The sequence below is a fragment of the Epinephelus lanceolatus genome, chromosome 22, assembly GCF_041903045.1.
Source record: "Epinephelus lanceolatus isolate andai-2023 chromosome 22, ASM4190304v1, whole genome shotgun sequence".
Taxonomy (NCBI): Eukaryota; Metazoa; Chordata; class Actinopteri; order Perciformes; family Serranidae; genus Epinephelus; species Epinephelus lanceolatus.
In genome coordinates this window covers 29,139,585-29,159,433 of record NC_135755.1, presented here as the reverse complement: position 1 = coordinate 29,159,433, position 19,849 = coordinate 29,139,585, and the positions used below count along the sequence as shown (strand labels likewise).

Genomic DNA, 19,849 nt, shown 5'->3' with positions numbered 1-19,849 from the left:
AAGAGAACAGGGTGTAAGAAAGACGAAGAAAGTTGGAGAGTTTGACAGGAAGGCCTGTGGGGACTCACCTGGTCTTTTTTCCATTTTTCTCCCTCGACTGCCACATAGTCGAACCTTCGATATTAATATGAGGATTTGCTTTTGGCAGAGCGACTTGTTGCTCTTTGGGCAGGGCTTGCGTTTGCTGGCGATCTGCCGGTTTGCCTGGGGGTCCTTGACCTCCCTGCGCTGGCGAATGAGGGAGCTGGCGAGAGCGGCCATCTTCCCAGCGCTGACCCTGCCGCCGCCTCACCAGCCTCTGGCGGCTCGGTGGCGCCCAGGTGTCGGGGGGTACCGTGGGCCACCCCCCTGCCCGCTCACCCAGGGCGACGGAGCACCACTGAGGGAGGGGGGCAGAGTGGAGGAGGGGGCTTCTGAGGATGGGCCAAAGCAGAGGGGAGAAAGGCAGAAAAAGAGGAAGAGGTAGAGGGGAATAATGGTGGATCCCTGAAAGGCCCACCCAAAACTGAAAAACTGATGGTCGTTGAGGTTTGGACTGATGAGCCTTTAAATGTCCTTCTAGCTGTTTTCTGTTTGCAAGGAGGTTCAGGTGAAGCCTTCGTACGTCACTGTCCCTCCGTTGGGACAAGTCATGCTGTTATCCACCCAAAAACCAGTGCACTGTAGCCCAGCAATGTGCCCCGGTGCCTCTGTCCCAGTCCTAGTGTTCCCTTACCCCCCTCCTGGAGCTCCGGTGAAGTTCAACTCAGCCCCGTCCGAGAGGATTCATCCACAGAACCATTCTCCGCATGATGAAACCAGACCCAAACAAAAATCACATTTAGTCCTCTTAACCCGCTCAGTCCTGCAGATCAGAAGCAAGAGCCGTTTCAAACGTCCGAATGTCAACTCTCCAAAATAGCAGGAGTGACACCGCTCCTTTTCTTCCCGTCCCTCACCTGTAAAATTTCTCCATCCGAAACAGCGTCAGAGCAAGAGAAGTAGAAGAAGTAGACTGTCCGACCTGAGGTATCAGCTCCGCAAGCTGGGACGAGGACGACAGGGGTGCGGATGGACGCTGCCGGACGGACGGTTTCTTCACTGTCTCTCAAGCTCTCCTGGCATCACCCCTTGCATTCACCCGCACCCTGAGTGGAGAAGGGAAAAAAAGACAGGAGCTTGATGAATCCAGCATTTCCCAGAGATAGAGGTGACATTCATGAACGAGAGAGCGCCGGGATAGAGAGACACACGGGGACACAGAAAGAGAGAGGGGAGAGGGAGGGAGGGAGCGCAGTGAGTCTATCTATCCCCCCTATCGGAATCGGGCTCTCCAACTCTCTCAGCAGCGCGCTACACCACAGCAGAGCGCAGCGCTGTGTCCTTCAGCCACACATGCCGCCTCACAGCTGGGAGAACGAGGGATGAATGAATGGAGGGAGACAGAGAGGGAGGGTGGGAGAGGAGATGAGGTGAAGGGGAATAGGGGAGGGGGGGCTGGCAGGTAGCCGTGCCTTACGGTAGATGCTGTAGTGCCGCTGCTCATGCGAGAGTCTCCACCGGTGGGTGACAGCAGTCCGATCTGGTTCTGTTGAGTCCAGCTGCAAAGTGTGTGTCCATGTGTGTGTGCTAAAGAGGGGGTAAAAAGTGTGTGTCTCCCGGACAAGGCACCTCTCTGCCTAGCGCACGTGTGAGGGAGTGTGTAGGAGATATGTGTGGAGGAGCGGCACAGTGTGAAGGTGTACGAGTGTGAGGGTGTGTGACATGTACGTATGTGAATCTGTATATGTGTGTGAGAGTGTGTGTGTGTGTGTGACTCGCTCTCTTGCTTGTCCCTGTTCACAGTGCATTACCGAGCGAGCGCTGGCAGCGTGCTTCACATGATCTCTGTCTCTCCCTCCCTCACACACACTCCCTCGCTTACTCTCTCTTCTTCTCTCTCTCTCAAATCTATTTCCCTAAACCCTCCCCTTTGCTCTACTCTCTCCCTCCCTTCTCTCCTCCCCCTCTGTCACTCTGATCCCTCCTTCAGTGTCTGTGATTCAAAGTCCCTTCCTCCCCCACCTCCCCTATTCTCTTCATCACTTCTCTTGTACTGGGCTGAGCCGGGCCGGGTCAGAGCTGAGGTGCCCCCATCCTCACAACTCCACCCCTTCTACTCTTCCGTCCCACCCCACCTTCTCTGATGTGATGTTGGCTTAAAGAGACAAACTAAGGGAGGTTGTCAGTGCTGTGCTTTCAGCTATGACAAGGACGTATAGATGCTGTGACACAGCCTGAGTCAGTCGGGACCTTGCGTCTCTGCCGTCACATCATCCATACATCTGTAAATGCATCAGTCAAACACACTGTATCACATCCACGGCACATACAGTACACAGTCAAGTCCAACAGAGCAAGGGACTAGCAGTCTGATCAGACAGGTTGTAAACAAGCCAACAGTTTAGTCCAGCACTTTATTTGGAGGTCAAACCAACAGTGTTGCACCCAAATTTGGATAATAATTTCCTGTTGCACAGCAAAACTGTGTGTAGGCACAAGTACAACAAGCACAGTAGGTCAAAGTTGAACCAAGAAGTTGGTGTATGATGGGTGTTTACAAATGACAGTTTGGGTAATAATCTAAGAATTCATATTCACTTTTTTTCTTCCAAATAGGTTCACCTAAACTGGAGGGTTTGTTTAAAATCCATCCCAAATTAAACTGAATTTCTTTTGGTCTGCTTTTTTGCAGGCGAGTACCTTTTTGAGCCACACTAGTTAATCTGTTCATAGTTTGGTCCACCACCTTGGTCCAGGTTAAAATAATTACTTAATGGACTGTCACAAAATTTTGTATGGACATCCATGGTCCCCAGAGAATTCTACTTTGGTGATTCCCTGACTATACCTCCAGCACAACCATACACATTCCCATCAGCCTCAGCTGTACTTTGTCTCTAGTGCTAATTAGGGGTGTAAGAAAATATCAATACACTTGAGTATCGCATTATGTTTTGTGATACTGTATCAATGCTCAAAGGCACTGTATTGATTGTTAATTAGCCTAATAGGTTACATGCAAAGATTCATGGTAGTGGATTTTTACCATTGTGTTTAATCCCCCAGCCACTAGATGCTTCAGTGTTGTAATCTATCTTTAGTCATTTGACGCCCCCCACTCCAAAGTAACATCATATCAGTAAACACAAAGACCACAGGCCTATAAAACGGACAGAGGGTACACTGCTAGCATTGAGTTTTCCTAAAATTAGATTAGAGCTATATATCCTTGCTTATAGTATCGCAATAAATCACAATATATTGAATTGTAACCCTTGTGAAAGGAATCATATAGCCAGATTCTTGCCAATACACAGCCTTAGTGCTAATTCCCAAATGTTTGCAAACTAACCTGCTAAACTAAGACGGAGAACATGGTAAAAATTACATCTGTTTAACATCAGCATTTAGCATTGACATTGTGAGCATACTGGCCTTAACATTTGCTCACAACACCTTAGTGCCTAAGTCCAGCCTCACAGAGCAGCTAGCAGGTTGTAGAGCCTTAAAGACGTCCACACCAAGAACAATAACCTTAACAAAATACTATAACAATGTGAGCATGATTAGGTTTTGTAAGAGGTGGCACCAATCATGCGCCACACTAGCCAGGTGTGTCGGCAGCTCAGGAAATAATTGGCAGTGTTGTGAGAGTAGCATTACTCAGCCAGTACATAGTCAATCAGTACATTTACATGCACAGTTAGGTCGAGCTATAGTTATAGCTCAACTAGGCCATTTAATTGGACTAATGTCCTTGTCCCAGTATACAAGCATGGTAGGGGAATCGATTCATTGACTTAAGTATGTCCAACTCCACTGCAATAGGTGGTGATATGCTCCCTTTCTGCTTGTTCGGACCTATCGGACCTTTTTCCGGTTGACCTATTACGTCACAGTCCAAACAATCGACAAACACGTTAGGTACGGTTAGCTGGCAGCAAACTGGTAACACAGTGGACAATTTTACAGCTCATGTAACGCATTTATTGCTTTCAACTTCCGGGTCAAAGCCTGGGGCAGAAACTGTGGAGCATGCGCTGAGCACCCCGGCCAGTTTGGGTCCGACTGACTGTATATATGCAGAAGCAATGCGACTCCAAATTCCATTGTCTGGGTGTGTTGGTCCAACTATGAGAAATGCGCTTTAGTATGAATATCAACTCCAGCCCTGGTGACAAAAACAAAGTGTCTCTGCTGTGTTTGGTCAGGAAGCACACACAGGAAAAGCTAACAGCTGTCAGTGTTTCTATCTTTCATCAAATTGCTTTGAAAGTGATCCCAATAATATTGTTTACCACTCTCGTCATTAAAGTTGTAGTGAGGACTCCGCCATCCAGTTGAGTTAGAAGAGCGAATTCTAAAGCAATATAGCTGTTATGATACTTGAAAACTAGTAACCCAGAATGAGATGGACCATGACTGAGACTTTTTGTCAAACTTCATTAATGTAAATCTTCATTGCAAATCAGCACTGACAAAACCTCGGCTTCAGCATAGAACATGTCACATGACACGTCATTTTTAAAATAAGTTTTGTTATATCAAAAAGGACAACTAGTAATGCCTAAAATACTACATGTGATGACGATTATTAATCAATGTCAGGAACACTTATCTGAGGTGAGGTCGCTTCATGTTTTGGTACCATATATGCATCTCTAAAAAGCGAATAAGAAACTAAACACTACACATGCTTCTTTTACTTTGTTAGCTTGGTGTTGGTCCATATGACCCGTGTGATTTTGCTGCCATTTTGAAAAGGAATCTCCAGTGCTCTCACAAAATTATGATTTCAATAACAAGACACTATCCTGGCTAAACTAAGGCCAAAAGTAGTATTAGCATTTCATGGTTGTACGCCTCCGTGCACCAGTCAAGTTGCACTTACAGTTTATCTCCATGTCTGCGAAAATATGGATGCTTCACACACATCTTCCTCCGGGCAGCACAACAGATAAATCACCACAGTTTCAAGATGAGAGTCACCAATTCAGTATCTGACCCTTCTGTTCCTCAGATATGACGTTAAATACTGGCCAAAGAAGTGTTTCAGCAGAACATTATGATGTCATAGTGAAGTTGACCTCTGACCTTTTGGACATAAAATGTCATTTTATCCTAATAGAAATTAGTGTGAAATTTCTGTCATAATTTGTGTATGAATTCCTGAGTTATTGACAAAAATGTGTTTTGTGAGGACCTTGACCTTTGACCTTCAACCACTACATTCTAATTAGTGAATTTTTGAGTGTAACTGGACATTGTGCCAAATTTGAGGAAATTCCTTCAAGGCCTTCTTGAGATATCATGTTCACAAGAATGAGACAGATGCAAGTCACAGTGACCTTGACCTGTGATCACCAAAATCCAATCAGTTCATCATTGAGTCCAAATCTAAAGAAATTTCCTCAAGGTGTTTTTGAGATATCACATTTACAAGAATGGGATGGAAAGTTGGAAGGCGGTATGGACGGACGGACAACCCAAAAACATAATGCTTCCGGCCACAGCCACTGACGGCACAGAGGCATAAAACAACAAAAACACTTGAGGGGCTTGAGCCAACTATTGCAAGAGGCAATACCACCATCAAATTTAGCCTGCAATTTAATCTTCTGTGAGTGCTGGTATTTCCTCTGACTTCATTTGACATCTCCATACCTTCTCTGTTGGCCTCCGTTCAAACTCTTGTCCATGAGGGGGAATTTATTAATGCTCAGGCTGAATAACACTGGTGATAAGCTGGCAGCATGGCAAGATTTTCATCAGCCTGTGGCCAAAGATGTAATGACATGGTGAAACTACATCGCTGAATCTCCCTTCCATCAATCCTACGTTTTTTCAGCAATTTAAATGTGTTTGGTGTTTGTGTGCTCAGTGAAGACTGTTCCCCCTGTTGGAGAAACAACCAATCAAATTAGAGCTTTGCTGGCCAGATCAAGTATGGGCTTGTCATCTTCCTGTGCCAGCGCCAGACAAACTGCCACAAAAAAAGGGCCACAAAAATAATGATTACAACGCTAGACTGAAAAATGAAATGAAAACAAAATAGCCAGTCAGTGTGATTATCAGGCTGGGTCAAAGCATCTGAAGCTAAATCCCACTTCTCCTCTCTCACACAGCTAGTTTAGAGTTATATTCTATTAGCAACACTAGACTGGACCGGTGAAGAATTACTAAGAGCAGTTCCCTTGATAGGCCGCCCACACTGCTGAAAAAAAAGAAAAGAATAATTCCCCTCCTGTTTGTGATACAAGGTTTGAATTAAATTGTGATGACAGCAGAGCAACAGTGCCTCAGCCCCCGGAGCAGTCAGCGTTCCCCTGAGAAGGCGAATGTAAAATGATAGTGGGGTTCTGTGATTGTAGGCAGACCTGCTACTGGTCTCTCCCTCTCCGTTTCTGCTGGCCTTGCAGGGAACGAGAAGAGAAAACCCTGCAGGATTTCCCCGACGCACACACTCACACACACGCATATACTCAATCACCTATCGCTACCGTATTGCAGTTTCCTGAGCTGTTAAATAACGTAATTATCTCCCTCGCGCTCTCCTTGTCCTGTCCTCTTACTGCACCATGGCTATCTTTCCAAACTCCCCTCCCAAGAGCATCCCCCACCCCTCGCTACACACACCTCCACCTAGTCTGGAAGTTACCCCACAATCCCCAGCTCCAGCCCTGCCTCTTAAATCACACACTGGGCCAGCGCTGAGCCAGACAGTCCACTAGACTGTGGGAAAAGCCTGGCAGCTTATAAGGACAGTTTCAACAAGCGAGTGGAGGATGGAAACTGGTATGGAGGCGAGATTTGGTTTAGGGGGGTGTAGAGAAACAGACGCTGGTCGATTGCGATGAAGACATCACTCGGCACAGGCGAGCCAAGACATGGTACAGAGAGTGCCAGGAGGGAGAACAGAGCTGCCAAGGAGACAGACAGGAACACTGGCCAAGACAGAGAGACAGAAAGAGACAATGAAACAAAGAGGGACAGAGAGGAAAGATATGTACTGAGTCAGTTTGTGTGGTAACTGTGTGCAAGCCTGCGTGTGTGTGTATCGGTGCACATGTGTGCCTGTGCCAATGCTATCCACGGGTGGCTGGTCATGAATCTGTTTTCTGAGCGAGTCAGTTTCCATCGGCAAATGCCTCTGAGGGTGACACCGTGATTGGGCCTCGCCAGCCACAGGGCAGCAACTGCATTGTTTTCCACCCCACCCTCCCCTCCTCCCCTCCTCCTCTTCCACTCAATCCCTCCATCTATCCATCCACCCTCCATCTCTTCACCCAGACAGACTGGCCCAGTTCTGTCTGCATGTTCCAAGTTCAATTCAATTGCAAGCTGCTATATTAGTATAGTAAGGAGACCTTTAAAAGGTGCTGTATATGACATTCAGAGCATTAATACAGTAGCTAACAACTGCTTGCTATGTAAAGATATAGTGCAGCAATGACGTCCTGAACAGAGAAGGAAGTTACACTCCCCTTGTATGTTGTGATCTGAGCTCTTCTGTTCTTTGTTGTTGTGGCCTATCCGGCCGCAAGAATATGTCAGTGCATGTTAGTCCTATGAGTGTATCCCATTGGCTAGCTAATGGCAGACAGTGGCGGAATAGCGTCATCACGGGAGCGCAGTACCCAACCTCCAATCCCCCTACTCTCAGCAATGTTGCCATTTGTTAGCACTGTTCGCGCTATTAGCACCATTTGCTGCTAGTTGCTAGCCACCGGCTCAGCTACGTCCATGTTGAGAGCCGTACGCAGGCAATCCCGGCTCAGACTATGAATTATAGATTTGCTCTGAATGTTGCATACAGCTCCTTTAACATCACACTAACTATAAAAATACATGCAGTGTTAACAAAGATTTTTCCAGTGTTGTTGATATTGTTTACACATATTTCAAGATGCTAATTGTGAGATGTTAATGTTTTAAAATGCTAACAATTAATTTTAACTAATCAACTTTTGAATGTTAGCTGGGCGTACATTAAGGATATTTTTTTCCATGTTATTAGCAAGCAGCAACGTATGGGCCTGAAAAATGAAACTCACACGAAGTGCCAAAAACTTCAGTTCTTTGAATCGCCACTTGAGGGTGGCTCCAGAAGCCAGTCAACCCCACAGACCCTAAGCCCCCAGGAGGAGCACCAGACTTTGAAGCCAATTTTACACAGTGATCAAAAGAGGGACTACATCATCTGGGTCCATCATTTGATGCCATGGGGCCCAAAAAGACTTTTTCCCATAGACATACATTAGGAAAGAGACGTCTGTAAACCTGTGGATACATTTTTTTGAGTGCCACAACCCCCCCCCCCCACGAAATGACTCATTTCACTTTCAGAATTTGATCCATTTTATCCGATAACATTTTGTAAGTATAGAAGACTTGCACTGGAATGTATTTTATCCCCTTTCAAGTTAACAGAGCACTAAACTGGAAGTTAGCCACTCAGCTGCACTTCTCTATCAGAGCCACCCCTTGCTCCTTCACAGTTCCAGCCTCTTGCCCCAATATGGTCACCTCTGGCAGCAAAAAACCAAGATGGTGACAGCCAAAATGCTGAACTTGAGGCTTTAAAATGAGAGTTCACAAACCAGTGGGTGGCGACACAGTAGCTACACCCATTGTTGTTTATTGTCTATGATTAGTAGGCTACAGTTAGCATATTAGCACACTATAGTTAGCATTATTCTCTAGGGCTGTAGTCTCCTGGTCGACCAGTCGATTATTTGGTCGATATGCTCTCGTCCAACCAAATTCTCATTTCTCACTGACCTGACCTGACATAGTTATTTTATGGACAGTGTGTTAATAACCATCAACAGACTGAGCACAGTCAAATACACTGCTCACACAGGAGCGCAGCACAGCACGGTACACACAGCGGAGCGAGCATATGTTGCGTTCAGGCGTTGTCAAATTCCAGCACGCCATAGCACAACACAGCAGCGTGTCAAGCGGGCTGAAACCGAGCAAAGTTGCTCAATTTTTCATTTGTTATTATTAGGGTTGGGAATCTCTCTGTGATAGACGATTCGATACATATCTAGATACACAGGTTACGATACGATTCAAAAACGATATATTTTAATACAGAACGATTCGATAAGATTCGATACAGTGTAGGAACGATACGTTTCGATATGATTCTATGGTTAACATTTGTTGATGTAGACATTAATCATACATTATAAAATAAAGAAGCCAATTCTATAAAAGTGACATTCTTACAGTATTTTCAGATTTGTAAAAGACCACATCCCCAAGCATTGTTGCTGTATGGCACTGGCAAAAATAAAATAAAAAGACAAACAACAACAAAATCATATGTCAAATGTATTTATTTTTAGACATGGACCAAAAAAAGACTTGCTGAATGAACATCATTTTGTTGGATGGGATCAATATAAAAATGAGAAGAAGTTTTAAACTTTAAGTGAAGTGAACTTTAAGTAAAATTTAAGTGTTTTAAACCTACTTGTTGTGTTGTTTTTAATGGTATTGTCTGTGTTTTTGTATGTATCTTATATGTACTTGAGTCTGGAATAAAGTTTATTATAACGCTATACAATATAAACATAAAGCAGAATAAAATAATAACATGCAATGTAGGGGCAGAATCTGACATCTGTTATTAGTTTATAACATGGACTGTGATGACTAGCAGCTTATCACTGACAGCATGTCAGACTATTTCTCTGTGTTTGCTACACTCTGTTTGTCATTTATAAAAAGATAAATCACTTTTCTATAATACATCAATGATATTTCAATGGAATAAATTACTTATTGATTTATTCATACTTCAAAAACAGCATCAATCAGTGATTAACAAGGGGGGATCAAAATAAAATAAATAAATAAAATAAAAATCAACCAGCCACCCTCCTCCTCTGACAAGTAAAGAACAGTCCCTAAAGTGCGGTGAGGTTTGTGGAAATGTGAACTGCTCGTTTATCCTCTGACACGCCGCATACCTGAGTGCTGCCAGGGCTTGGCTGGTATTTCTAGGCAGTCATGACACCGACGTAGACTTCTTGGACCTGCAGCCGGGCTTCTCGGTCGCCGGCCGATAAGCCGTTATCATGCGCCGCCGTATTTGACAGGAATACGTATTTCTGTCTGTGTCTGTGACCCCGCGTTCAACCCACAACCGGCAGGATTTGCCTTTAGTTTCTGCTGCGGCTTGGCTGCTCCCTGGTTTATCCAACCAGCATTAGCTTCTGTTCCTCAGCTCCACCGGTCAAGCTGGCACTGATGTTTACATCCATTATCGTTGTCAGTAATGCCGCCGGCTCTCGCGTTGTTTTCAAGATGCAAACTGTTAAAGTCAGTCAACCGATTGCTAGTCTCGCGATACCCGAATCCATAACTCTACAATCGATTCATCTAAGGATTCATGGCTGATTCGTATCGATTGAGGAGGCTGCTACCAACGTAGCCGTATCTCTTGCTTGTCAAACCAGATATCCGGTCGTATCGGTTAATCGTTCCCAACCCTAGTTATTACATAGTTTGTTATGGAGTCCATGATTTCCCTGTGACACTTACAAATGTTTGCGTAACTGTGCTTGGATGTTGTTTTATGAGGCTCTGGTGGCTTTCAGTTGTCTCTTTGTCTTTAACGTTACACGGCTCGGCTTTCTCTCGCATGCATTCTTCCTACTTTTCTCTGTGCTGTCTCGAGTGCTGATATAGATTGGTCGTGTTGCCGCTGGACGTGGCGACTTTAGCTTTTACACTTACACAGCACGTCTTTCTGTTCAACGTTGCCGTACCTAAATCCAAAGTATCGCCATGTAACAGACGTTTTTTTCGCCACCAACTCAGCCTGTTCATCGTCGTGCTCATGCTCTTCTTCAGCGTCTGTGTTGGTCACTGCTGCACGCCAGCTGCATGCACCAGGATAGCTTGTGGGCGTGATGTCAACAAACTCCACACACTACAGGAGAGGCAGTCACGTTCACAGGCACACACGTTAACATTTATTTACATTAAATCGCAAATCGCAGCCTTTCTTGTGGTTATGTAATCGCAGAGCCTGACATCGCGATTGCGATTGTGATTAGATTAATCGTGCAGCACTAGCGGAGACGAATGAAACCTAACTCAGATGAGACTCAAAATGAACCGTTTTCAGGCTTTCTGCCTACTGCAACTTTAACACTTCTCCACCGCCGACTAGCGTTTTGGAGGTGTAGCTGCAGAGTAACACAGACACACCACCGCAGAAGTACAATGAACGTGCAGATTCTTTTTCCCCACGACTAATCGATTAGTTGAAGATTATGCACAACTTTAGTCGACCAAGAATTTCTTTGGTTGACTACAGCCCTATTATTCTCACACTATAGCTTTGGCATATATAGTACTGCCAAAGTATATTAAACCATATGAAGAAGGTTAATGTGTACTTTAACACACTGCGTTTTTGTATTTCTTAAAAAATATACATCAATTATCATTATTTCTCTCTGTCATTATCTTCCTTCTCTCCACATGTAACCCATCCTAATCTGTCTCCTCCTCTTCTTATTACTCATCTCATCATCCTTCCCCCTCCCACCATCACTCCTCATGTAACCCTCTTTATTTCTCTCTCTGACATTCTGGAGGTGACTGGTCCTGTTTTGTCTCTCAGTCTAATCTCAGGCTCATTATGTAAAGGCGTGTTGGCTCATTTGTTATTTCTGGCTCCAATAACCCTGATTAAGGCTGTGCTTTTTTCCTGTCTTTCTCTCCGCCTCCTTCCTCCATCCTGTTATCAGTCGATGTTAATGATAGCAATACTGCCCCTCTTTGAGAAGGGTTCCTCCCTTTTGTTATAAGGTAACAAAGACATATAAATTCTGAAAGGGGCTGAATGACTTTCACATTAACCTGCAAGCATACTATTCATATGTATTTACATGGCAAAATAGTGATATTTTGAGTATCATTTTGTATTTGTGGCTAAGATCAATGTAATATGATGATGGTGAAACAAAGTAAACACGTAACCATGTACTTCATAAATGACTTATCACATACCAATCAGGAGGAAAAGTGCCAATTCAGGATCTGTTCTGAATCCTTTCAAATCTGACAATGCTCTCCATCTGTTGAATGACCCACCAAGGTTGACTCGTGTTTTTACCTGTGCTCTATCACTGTTCCTTTTAGCTTCTTTTGTTCTTCAGTCAATTATTTTCCTTTCCTCCATTTAAATGATGACCATACTACTAACTATAAAACTCTATCTGGGAAAATGTTAAAATAGCGATGTCTGGGGTACATGCCGTAAATCGTGTCGTCTGATTTCATGGAGAATCAAAACTAGCCAATCTTTTCGCTGATGGTCTTGTTTACCTATAAAACGTATATAGGGGCATCAGTATTACATTGAGACAGTTTCATATCCAGTGAAAACTTGTAGCTGCTTTAACACCTGTCATGAATTGTTTTTATCAGCTATGAACAATGTCACAACGGTGGTTTTGTGTACTTTGCCAGGTGTTGATTTTGACAGATTTTGTCAAGGCGATAGTGTCACAACCATGCAAACACAGTCATGAAACTTTACAGGTGTGTAGTTTAGATCAAAATGAAGGTCGAATTCAAGACACCAGAAGTAGGGGGTAGGTGGAAGGAAAGGGGACACTTGCCCCCCCCAATTTACACTTCTGGCCCACAATCATTGTATATCACTGATCATTGTATCACGGCTAACAAAATAAGGTTCTAGAGATGAAGAGGAATCCCATTCACCAAGACCCAGTTTAATCCTGGAACTACATGGTACTCTACTCCATCCAATAAGAATTCTAATAATTAATCGAGAGGGCATTGGGACACTGATTTAATTTGAAAGAATTAAATTAATTAAATAGAAGTGCACAAACTTCCAAAAAGGTGCTGTGCTTCAGAGATGAGAGTATGGAATAAGAACAAGCCAGTTGCTATTTAAGACGTCTGACAGTGAACACCAGATGCAACGCAACGCAAGATGGGCTCTAGTTTTATTTTGTTGTTTGCTAAAACAGATGGGAATTATAAATACTGATCTGACCACATGACTGATCATACGGTGAGTGTCTCGCTATGGACAGCTCACTGATATTCAGATTTCAGTGGTGCAGGGAGAGCTTCAAAATGCGACGAGGACAGCACAAAGGGAAGGGGTGAAAGTAGTGGCACTCGAGACAACATTCCTAAAGGTGCACTCAAGATTGCTCTGATATATGACAGTTGAAGTTAATAAGCTATGTTGTCAGAAAATCCAGCAAACGATGATGTCTTGTAATGGTTTATGAATTTGGTTGCTCTTTGGCAGCCAATGCTGAAATCTCTAGGGGCTGGAGCATCCTCAAATGCACCAACAAGGAGACTTTGCAACTGTCCATGCTACCAACTCATTGACAGCCAACAGTTCAGACTTGGGTCGCGGTGAAAATATTACAGAAATGTTACTAGGCTCAACCTAGTCAGACTGTTGATGTACTTTTATACAAGTCACTAATCCAAACATTGGATCAGACTTCTGTGAAGGGGAAGTCAAAGTCAAAACTACTTTTAAAAAAATAATAATTTTATGTCACCAGTCTGATTCACACATCAATGCTTGGTTACCTGTTATCGTTCTTGTTTCATATCTGCTCCTACTGTGGAGCAGAGCAGGCTGGAGGAGGGGTGGTTGGAAGGATATAGAAGAAGAGGTGAGGACAGAAGGAAGTGTGGGAGGCTGCAGCCTCGCGTGATATACATTCGCATGGGACAGACAATCTGCTCAGATCTGAGGGGATGAGTACAGAGGCAGAAACAAGAAAAGCAAACTGAGTCACAACAGGGATATAAACATAAAGAGAGCAAGAAGCCCACAGCTAATTCATAAAGAAAGATGGATGTTTGGGAGGAAAGTAAAGGAAGGAATTTGGAGATGATGCATGATGGAGATGCACAAAAATCTTTATCGTATACATTCAAGCATCCACACTATACCAAGAAAAATTGTACAGTGGAGGCAGAGCTGTATGACATATAGCTCAGGATTTGTCATCTCGACATCAGCAATTGCATGGAGGAAGCCGAGAGCGCTAATACATTATGGCTTTATATGTCAGCAAGTACATGCTGCCTAGACCTGGTGTCACAGATAAATACAGCCAATAAAGATAGAAAACACACACAGTGCATCTATAAAACCACAAATAGAGCCACGTCAAAGCTGATACAAGAGGTTGAAAAGTGCATGTTTGTCATTTGCGTGTTTTATGAACTGTGCTGAACTGAGTTTGTGTGTGTCTGTAGGTGCTGCTCCATCTGTGTGTTACCCCACGCTCACCTCTAAATCCCTCGATACTGCTGTGGATTAGATGCTGGTAAACTGTGCCTCAGCTGCGCTGTGCAGCCTCAAATAATGCAATAATGCACCATCCCTCTGTGTCAGTCAGTGCCTGTTAACCGGCACCAGCCTGAGACAAATGGGCCCCAAATTGGGATTGATATGGAGGGATTTTCTGTGGGGGACTTTAATGAACACATGATGCAGGTATCCGCAGCTTTGGTCTCCCTAGATGCTGCAAATGAAACTCTTGCTGACAGCGAGTGAGACTGGACCAGGATGCTAATGTGTAGTTAGCATGTGTTACTACTGTTCAACAGAGATGATTATGTTGACAATTTCTCAGGAGTTTACTTGACATCGTAGACTGCTAAAAAAAAATTAAGGGAACACTTAAATTACCTCCAGCAGGCTATTGCTGTGTATGTTTCTAACCAAAGTATCAGAAACAGACTCCATGAGGGTGGCATGAGGGCCCGACATCCTCTTGTGTGACCTGTGCTCACAGCCCAGCACCGTGCAGCTTGACCGGCATTCTCTGGAGAACACCAGAAGTGGCAGGTCCGCCACTGGCACCCTGTTCTCTTCACAGATGAGAGCAGGTTCACACTGCTCTCATCACTGAGCACATGTGACAGGCATGAAAGAGTCTGGAGATTCTGCGGTAAAGGTTATGCTGCCTGTGATGTCATCCAGCATGACATCCAGGTTTGACGGTGGGTCAGTGATGGTCTGGGGAGGCATATCCTTGGAGGGTCACACAGACCTCCATGTCACAGCCAATGGTACCTTGGTGCAGGACACAGCCCAGCCTCATGTGGCCAGAGTGTGTAGGCGGTTCCTGGAAAACTAAGATACTGATGCCATCTCATTACCCTGACCTAAATCCAATGGGGCACCTATGGGACGTCATATTCATGCATCCGATGCCGCCAAGTACCACCACAGACTGTCCAGGGGCCGCATTCACAAAGCTTCCTAGAACTAAGAGTTGCTCCTAGTGAAGAAATGCTAAGAAAATTCTTAGAATTGTGACATTTGCTTAGAATTTCCCCTTAAAGTTAAGACTAGGTCCTTGAAAAATAAAAGTTATTCACAAAGTGTCCTTAAAAGCCCTTAAAACAGCTCCTAAGGTGAAAGACTGTAAGGAGAAGGGAGGAGGACTTTTAAGAGGCTTAACAGTATCTAAAGCAGAAGAGAAAATGGTGGAAAGATGGAGAAGTTGGAGAAATACTCCCTAAACACTGGATGACAGTGAGTTTATGAAATGCTACGGATTAGATCATGCAATAATATGTGTATAATAATGTGTGTACATGACCAGTGCTATAACGCCAGAAATAAAATGATCACAAGATATTTGTAAAACTGGAAAAATGCATCAGTGCAGTGATGAGTCTGTCTCAACCTTCCATCAACAGAATGATCACATTACCTATGACAACACTTTCAGAGTCAGTAGTTCCTCTGATTTTCACTGGGTGTCCACACCTTACAGGCTCACAAAAGGGTATGTCTGTAACAACACATCATATCTGTTAAAAGAACGCATCACACCCATCGCACCGGGGTCATCCACACCTCTTCACTAAGGTAAAAGTTCCTGTCTCTTCCTTGCTCAGAGTTGCTCAGAACTTTCCTGACTCACTCCTAAGCTAGGACTCCTTACTAAAAGATTTCAGGTTTCAGAATGTTTGTGAATACAGCCCCAGGAGTTTACTGATGCCCTGATCCAGGTCTGGATTGGAGATCCCCCAGGATACCACCTGCCGACTCATCAGGAGCATGCCCGGATGTTGTCAGGAGTGCATACAGGCACTCGGTGGCCATACACACTACTGAGTCACATTATCTTTTTATTTTGAATTTCTGTGTTTTGAATCTAGCCATTAGCGGGCTGATGAGTCGGCAGGTATATTGCTAGGTATATTCTATTGCTATAGAATGTGTTTATGCCTCAATGTGACTATGCACACAGCACTATAACACCACAAACAACACTATGCAGCCATGCACAGTTACAGACAGCAAATCACTTTGTATACAGTCAGAAGCCACGCAGAATATTTTCAGATGCATACAACACAAACCTATACGCCAAGGACATTACTAACATTGTCAGGTCTATGTGCTGTAAAATTGTTACAGGTTGTAACCAACACACTACAACCACGTGTACCACACAATCATTATCACTACTAACAGAATGACACCAGTGAAAAGACTGCACACTGAACATAACTATCCCTGTCTCCAACACCAGGTCCAACTGTACTAACAGCCCACGGGGCTGAGCTGCTGTATTATCATTACCAACGGTCAACATATAGAAAAGCATGAGTTGGCACAATACACACATTACACACATAACACACAATAACGCATGTCCTTCGTTGACAGTTAAATAATTAATTTAAATAAATATGTACTCACTGATCACAGAAGAACACCGTCACAGCCTCCATGTCACCTCTGAAGACAGGTTGCTGCTCGACCTTAGCTGTCGTGCTCCTCAGGTGTTAGGTGTGTCCTCATTAGCCGACGTAAATCACGAAAAACTCCGTGTTGTCATACTTTTCTGCGTCACAGTCAACTTCCACCTTCAGTTGTTTTGACGGAATAACACATTTTCACGCGACTTACCACGCGGACACCGAAAAAAAAAGTATTTTTTTAATTTAAATTGATGCGTATTTTAGGTGGTTCATCCAAACTTGGCGAGTACGGCACTGGTACAACCTAGCATGTGTCTCTGACGCAAGATTTGAGCACCAATCTAAAGACGGGATCAACTGGGGTCAACTTTGCGGGAATATGATAAATATTCATATTTTATTGTGAATTAATCTGGTTAAATTCACTTTCATTTGCATGATTTTCATATTCTATTTTTTGTATATTTAAAAAAAAACTTAAAGAAAATAATTCATTTTATCTGACAGGAACTTTTCAGGGGGCGTTTAGGGCCTTTTTGTTTTTGCATGCATTTAACACATAGGCTAAGTATTGAGTGTTCCCCACTTATATAATATAGTTGAGCAAAAATGAGGGTTTACAAAAAATTATATATTTTTGTACAGGTATAAAGTAAACTAAGAAAAGTTATTCTCTGTCACTTAATTTCAGTTACAGTTGGTCCTCTGAAGGGTCTAAAAATAGGCTAGTGATAAGAACCCAACCTCTGTATCATCAACTCTGACTCCAGCTAATCATACAACCATTCAAGCCAGTCAGTCAGCGGTCCAAACACCAGCCAACCATCCAACATGCAGCTAGAGTGAAAGTGCCTGTCATCCAAAAACCGCACCAGCCAGTCAGTCAGCCAGGTAGAGCCAGATGCAGTGAGGTTTGTGGAGCCGAGATGTATTCTACCCAGAACAAAGCTTGCCAGCCTCACACTGCCACCAGCACAATAACACCACATTACTCCACAATACAATGTAAAATTCACACAAAGGCGTTTATTGCTTATTATAAAAATGAAAAAACAGTTAACTATCTCCTTTGTTGACTTTTGAGTATCATTCATCCTGTCCCATCAAATGTTCTCTATAATTTGTGCCTCCGCAAAGGACAGGAAAGCCTGTTTTCTGCACACAAAGTGATTATGTGAGCACAGTAAAGCATTCCTCCCTTCGTTTTTGTCTGCAGTACAAGACAAGTAACAAGACAGAGGCCCACAGAAAATACATTAAAGATTCAATGAACAAACTCACACTGTGCTGTACACAGCTCGGGGCTGCAGACTGGAACCAAAATGACAATTAATGTGAGCACAGGTGCTGTTAGCTTCAGTTAAAGAGGAAGGTGCAAGGCATGACATGCTATCTTTGCCACCAGCTTTCCCAATTTACTAAAGTGACATCGAAACTTGTTGCTTGTTTTGTTTGTTTACTGTAAGAATACAAGCTGTTATGAATAATTAATTTGTTTCAAGTGCAGTTTTTTTCACTCTGTCAAATAAAGTATGAGATTTTCCATTTAATTAAAACCTGGATTCAGGACCTTGTTAGAATTTAAATCCATATAGCCCTTCATTAATTTAAAGGAACAGTGTGAAAGATTTAGTGGCATCTAGCAGTGAGGATTGCAAATTGCAACCGGCTAAAACTTCTCTTGGTTTTAATTCCTTCTGTGTTCATTGCTCAGGAGGTTACCACCAGGAGCTGAATTATCCACAGAGGCCTCCTCCTATCCAAAACAAACTGACCAAGTGATTTAATCTGATAAAAATACAGAAGAAAGCAGCTAAAAATCAGTGTTTACTAATCCATACCCATTGAGTACAGCATACCATACCATGACTTAGTCATACCAAAAATTAGAAAAAAATAACAACATTCGGCCACAGGTGGAGCCACAGCGATCAGTCGCATTTTAGCCATTTTTAACCCAGTTGCCAATTAGAGTTAAATTTCTCCAGTCACCTTGAGGCGTCCTGTTCTACATATCTACCAAGTTTAGTGAAAATCGATATGGCGGTTAGGCCTAGATAAGAAATTAGCTCTCTAGCGCCCCCATTTTGTTTGATGGGGTCAATAATGGAGGGGTCCCCTCAGAATATGTGTGGTCATATGTCTACAAAGTTGCGTGGTGATCGGTGAAACCCTTGAGATGTTATACACCTTTATGTGACGAGCCACGCCCTCCGCAATATTCATTGCCTTATAGAAGCTCAGTTTTAGTAAGTTTTCCAACTTTTGCCAAGAGGGAACTTTAGACATTGGTCCCTAGATTATGTTCACCGAGTTTCATACAGATCGATCAAACTTCCTAGGAAGAGATCGATTTTAAGTTTTTTTCAGAAAAAAATTCAAAATAGGGGAAAATCTATATAACCGGAAGTTATGGGTTCTTGAGGCAAATTTGTTCCTCATGAGGAGAGGCATCTCTGTGCAAAGTTTCATGTCTCTATGACATGAAACCCCTTTGGCCAATTGATGTAATATTGCTTCATTTGCATCCTCCCATGACCCTCTACCACTGTGCCAAATCTGCGATTGTGCTCACGGTTTTTCTCTGATAACTTAAGATCCAGATGTTCAAGAGGTTTTAACTGGCAGCTGAATTATCTTCAGAGGTCTCTTCCGCTCCAAAACAAACAGATCCGGTGACTTAAATTGGTAAAAACACTAAATAAATCTGTTCTATGTTACAAATCAGTGTTTCTCCAACGCTGTTTGACATGTCCCAGACGGGCTACTAGCCGGGCACTTGCTAATATGTTCTCACCTTTTTCTCTAATAATATGGTGGCCGACATGAAAAACGTGAATGGCCCTATCTAAAGCAAGTGTTTGGTTTGTCTGTTCTGGCCTCCTGTAGAAACATGGCAGAGCAAGATGCCAATCACAGTGGACGAGGACCCAACACAACTCAATTCTGATTTCAGGTGATTATTCACAAATAAAATCACACTTATTACATTAAATTCCATTTCAGCCAATGTGCTCATATATAATCACACACACTGAACATTTAAGATTTCAGATACTTGAAGTCA

At 43.4% G+C, this 19,849-nt stretch overlaps 1 protein-coding gene across 3 annotated transcripts in view; it reads right to left on the bottom strand.

Moving 5' to 3' along the window:
* fgf11a (fibroblast growth factor 11a) overlaps positions 1 to 16,853 on the bottom strand; it is a 146,214-nt gene extending 129,361 nt beyond the window's left edge. The window contains exons 1-2 of one of the 3 annotated variants that reach the window (XM_078164234.1): positions 16,781 to 16,853; positions 69 to 1,127 (exon numbers count right to left, since the gene is read on the bottom strand). In XM_078164234.1, coding sequence (XP_078020360.1) covers positions 69 to 261 — 193 coding nt within the window. In that variant the 5' untranslated portion in view covers positions 262 to 1,127; positions 16,781 to 16,853. Of the gene's footprint in view, positions 1 to 68; positions 1,408 to 1,498; positions 1,849 to 16,780 lie in introns of those variants that run through there. The other 2 variants (XM_078164233.1, XM_033609778.2) reach the window with 2 other exon arrangements.
* Between the last annotated feature and the right edge of the window lie 2,996 nt (positions 16,854 to 19,849).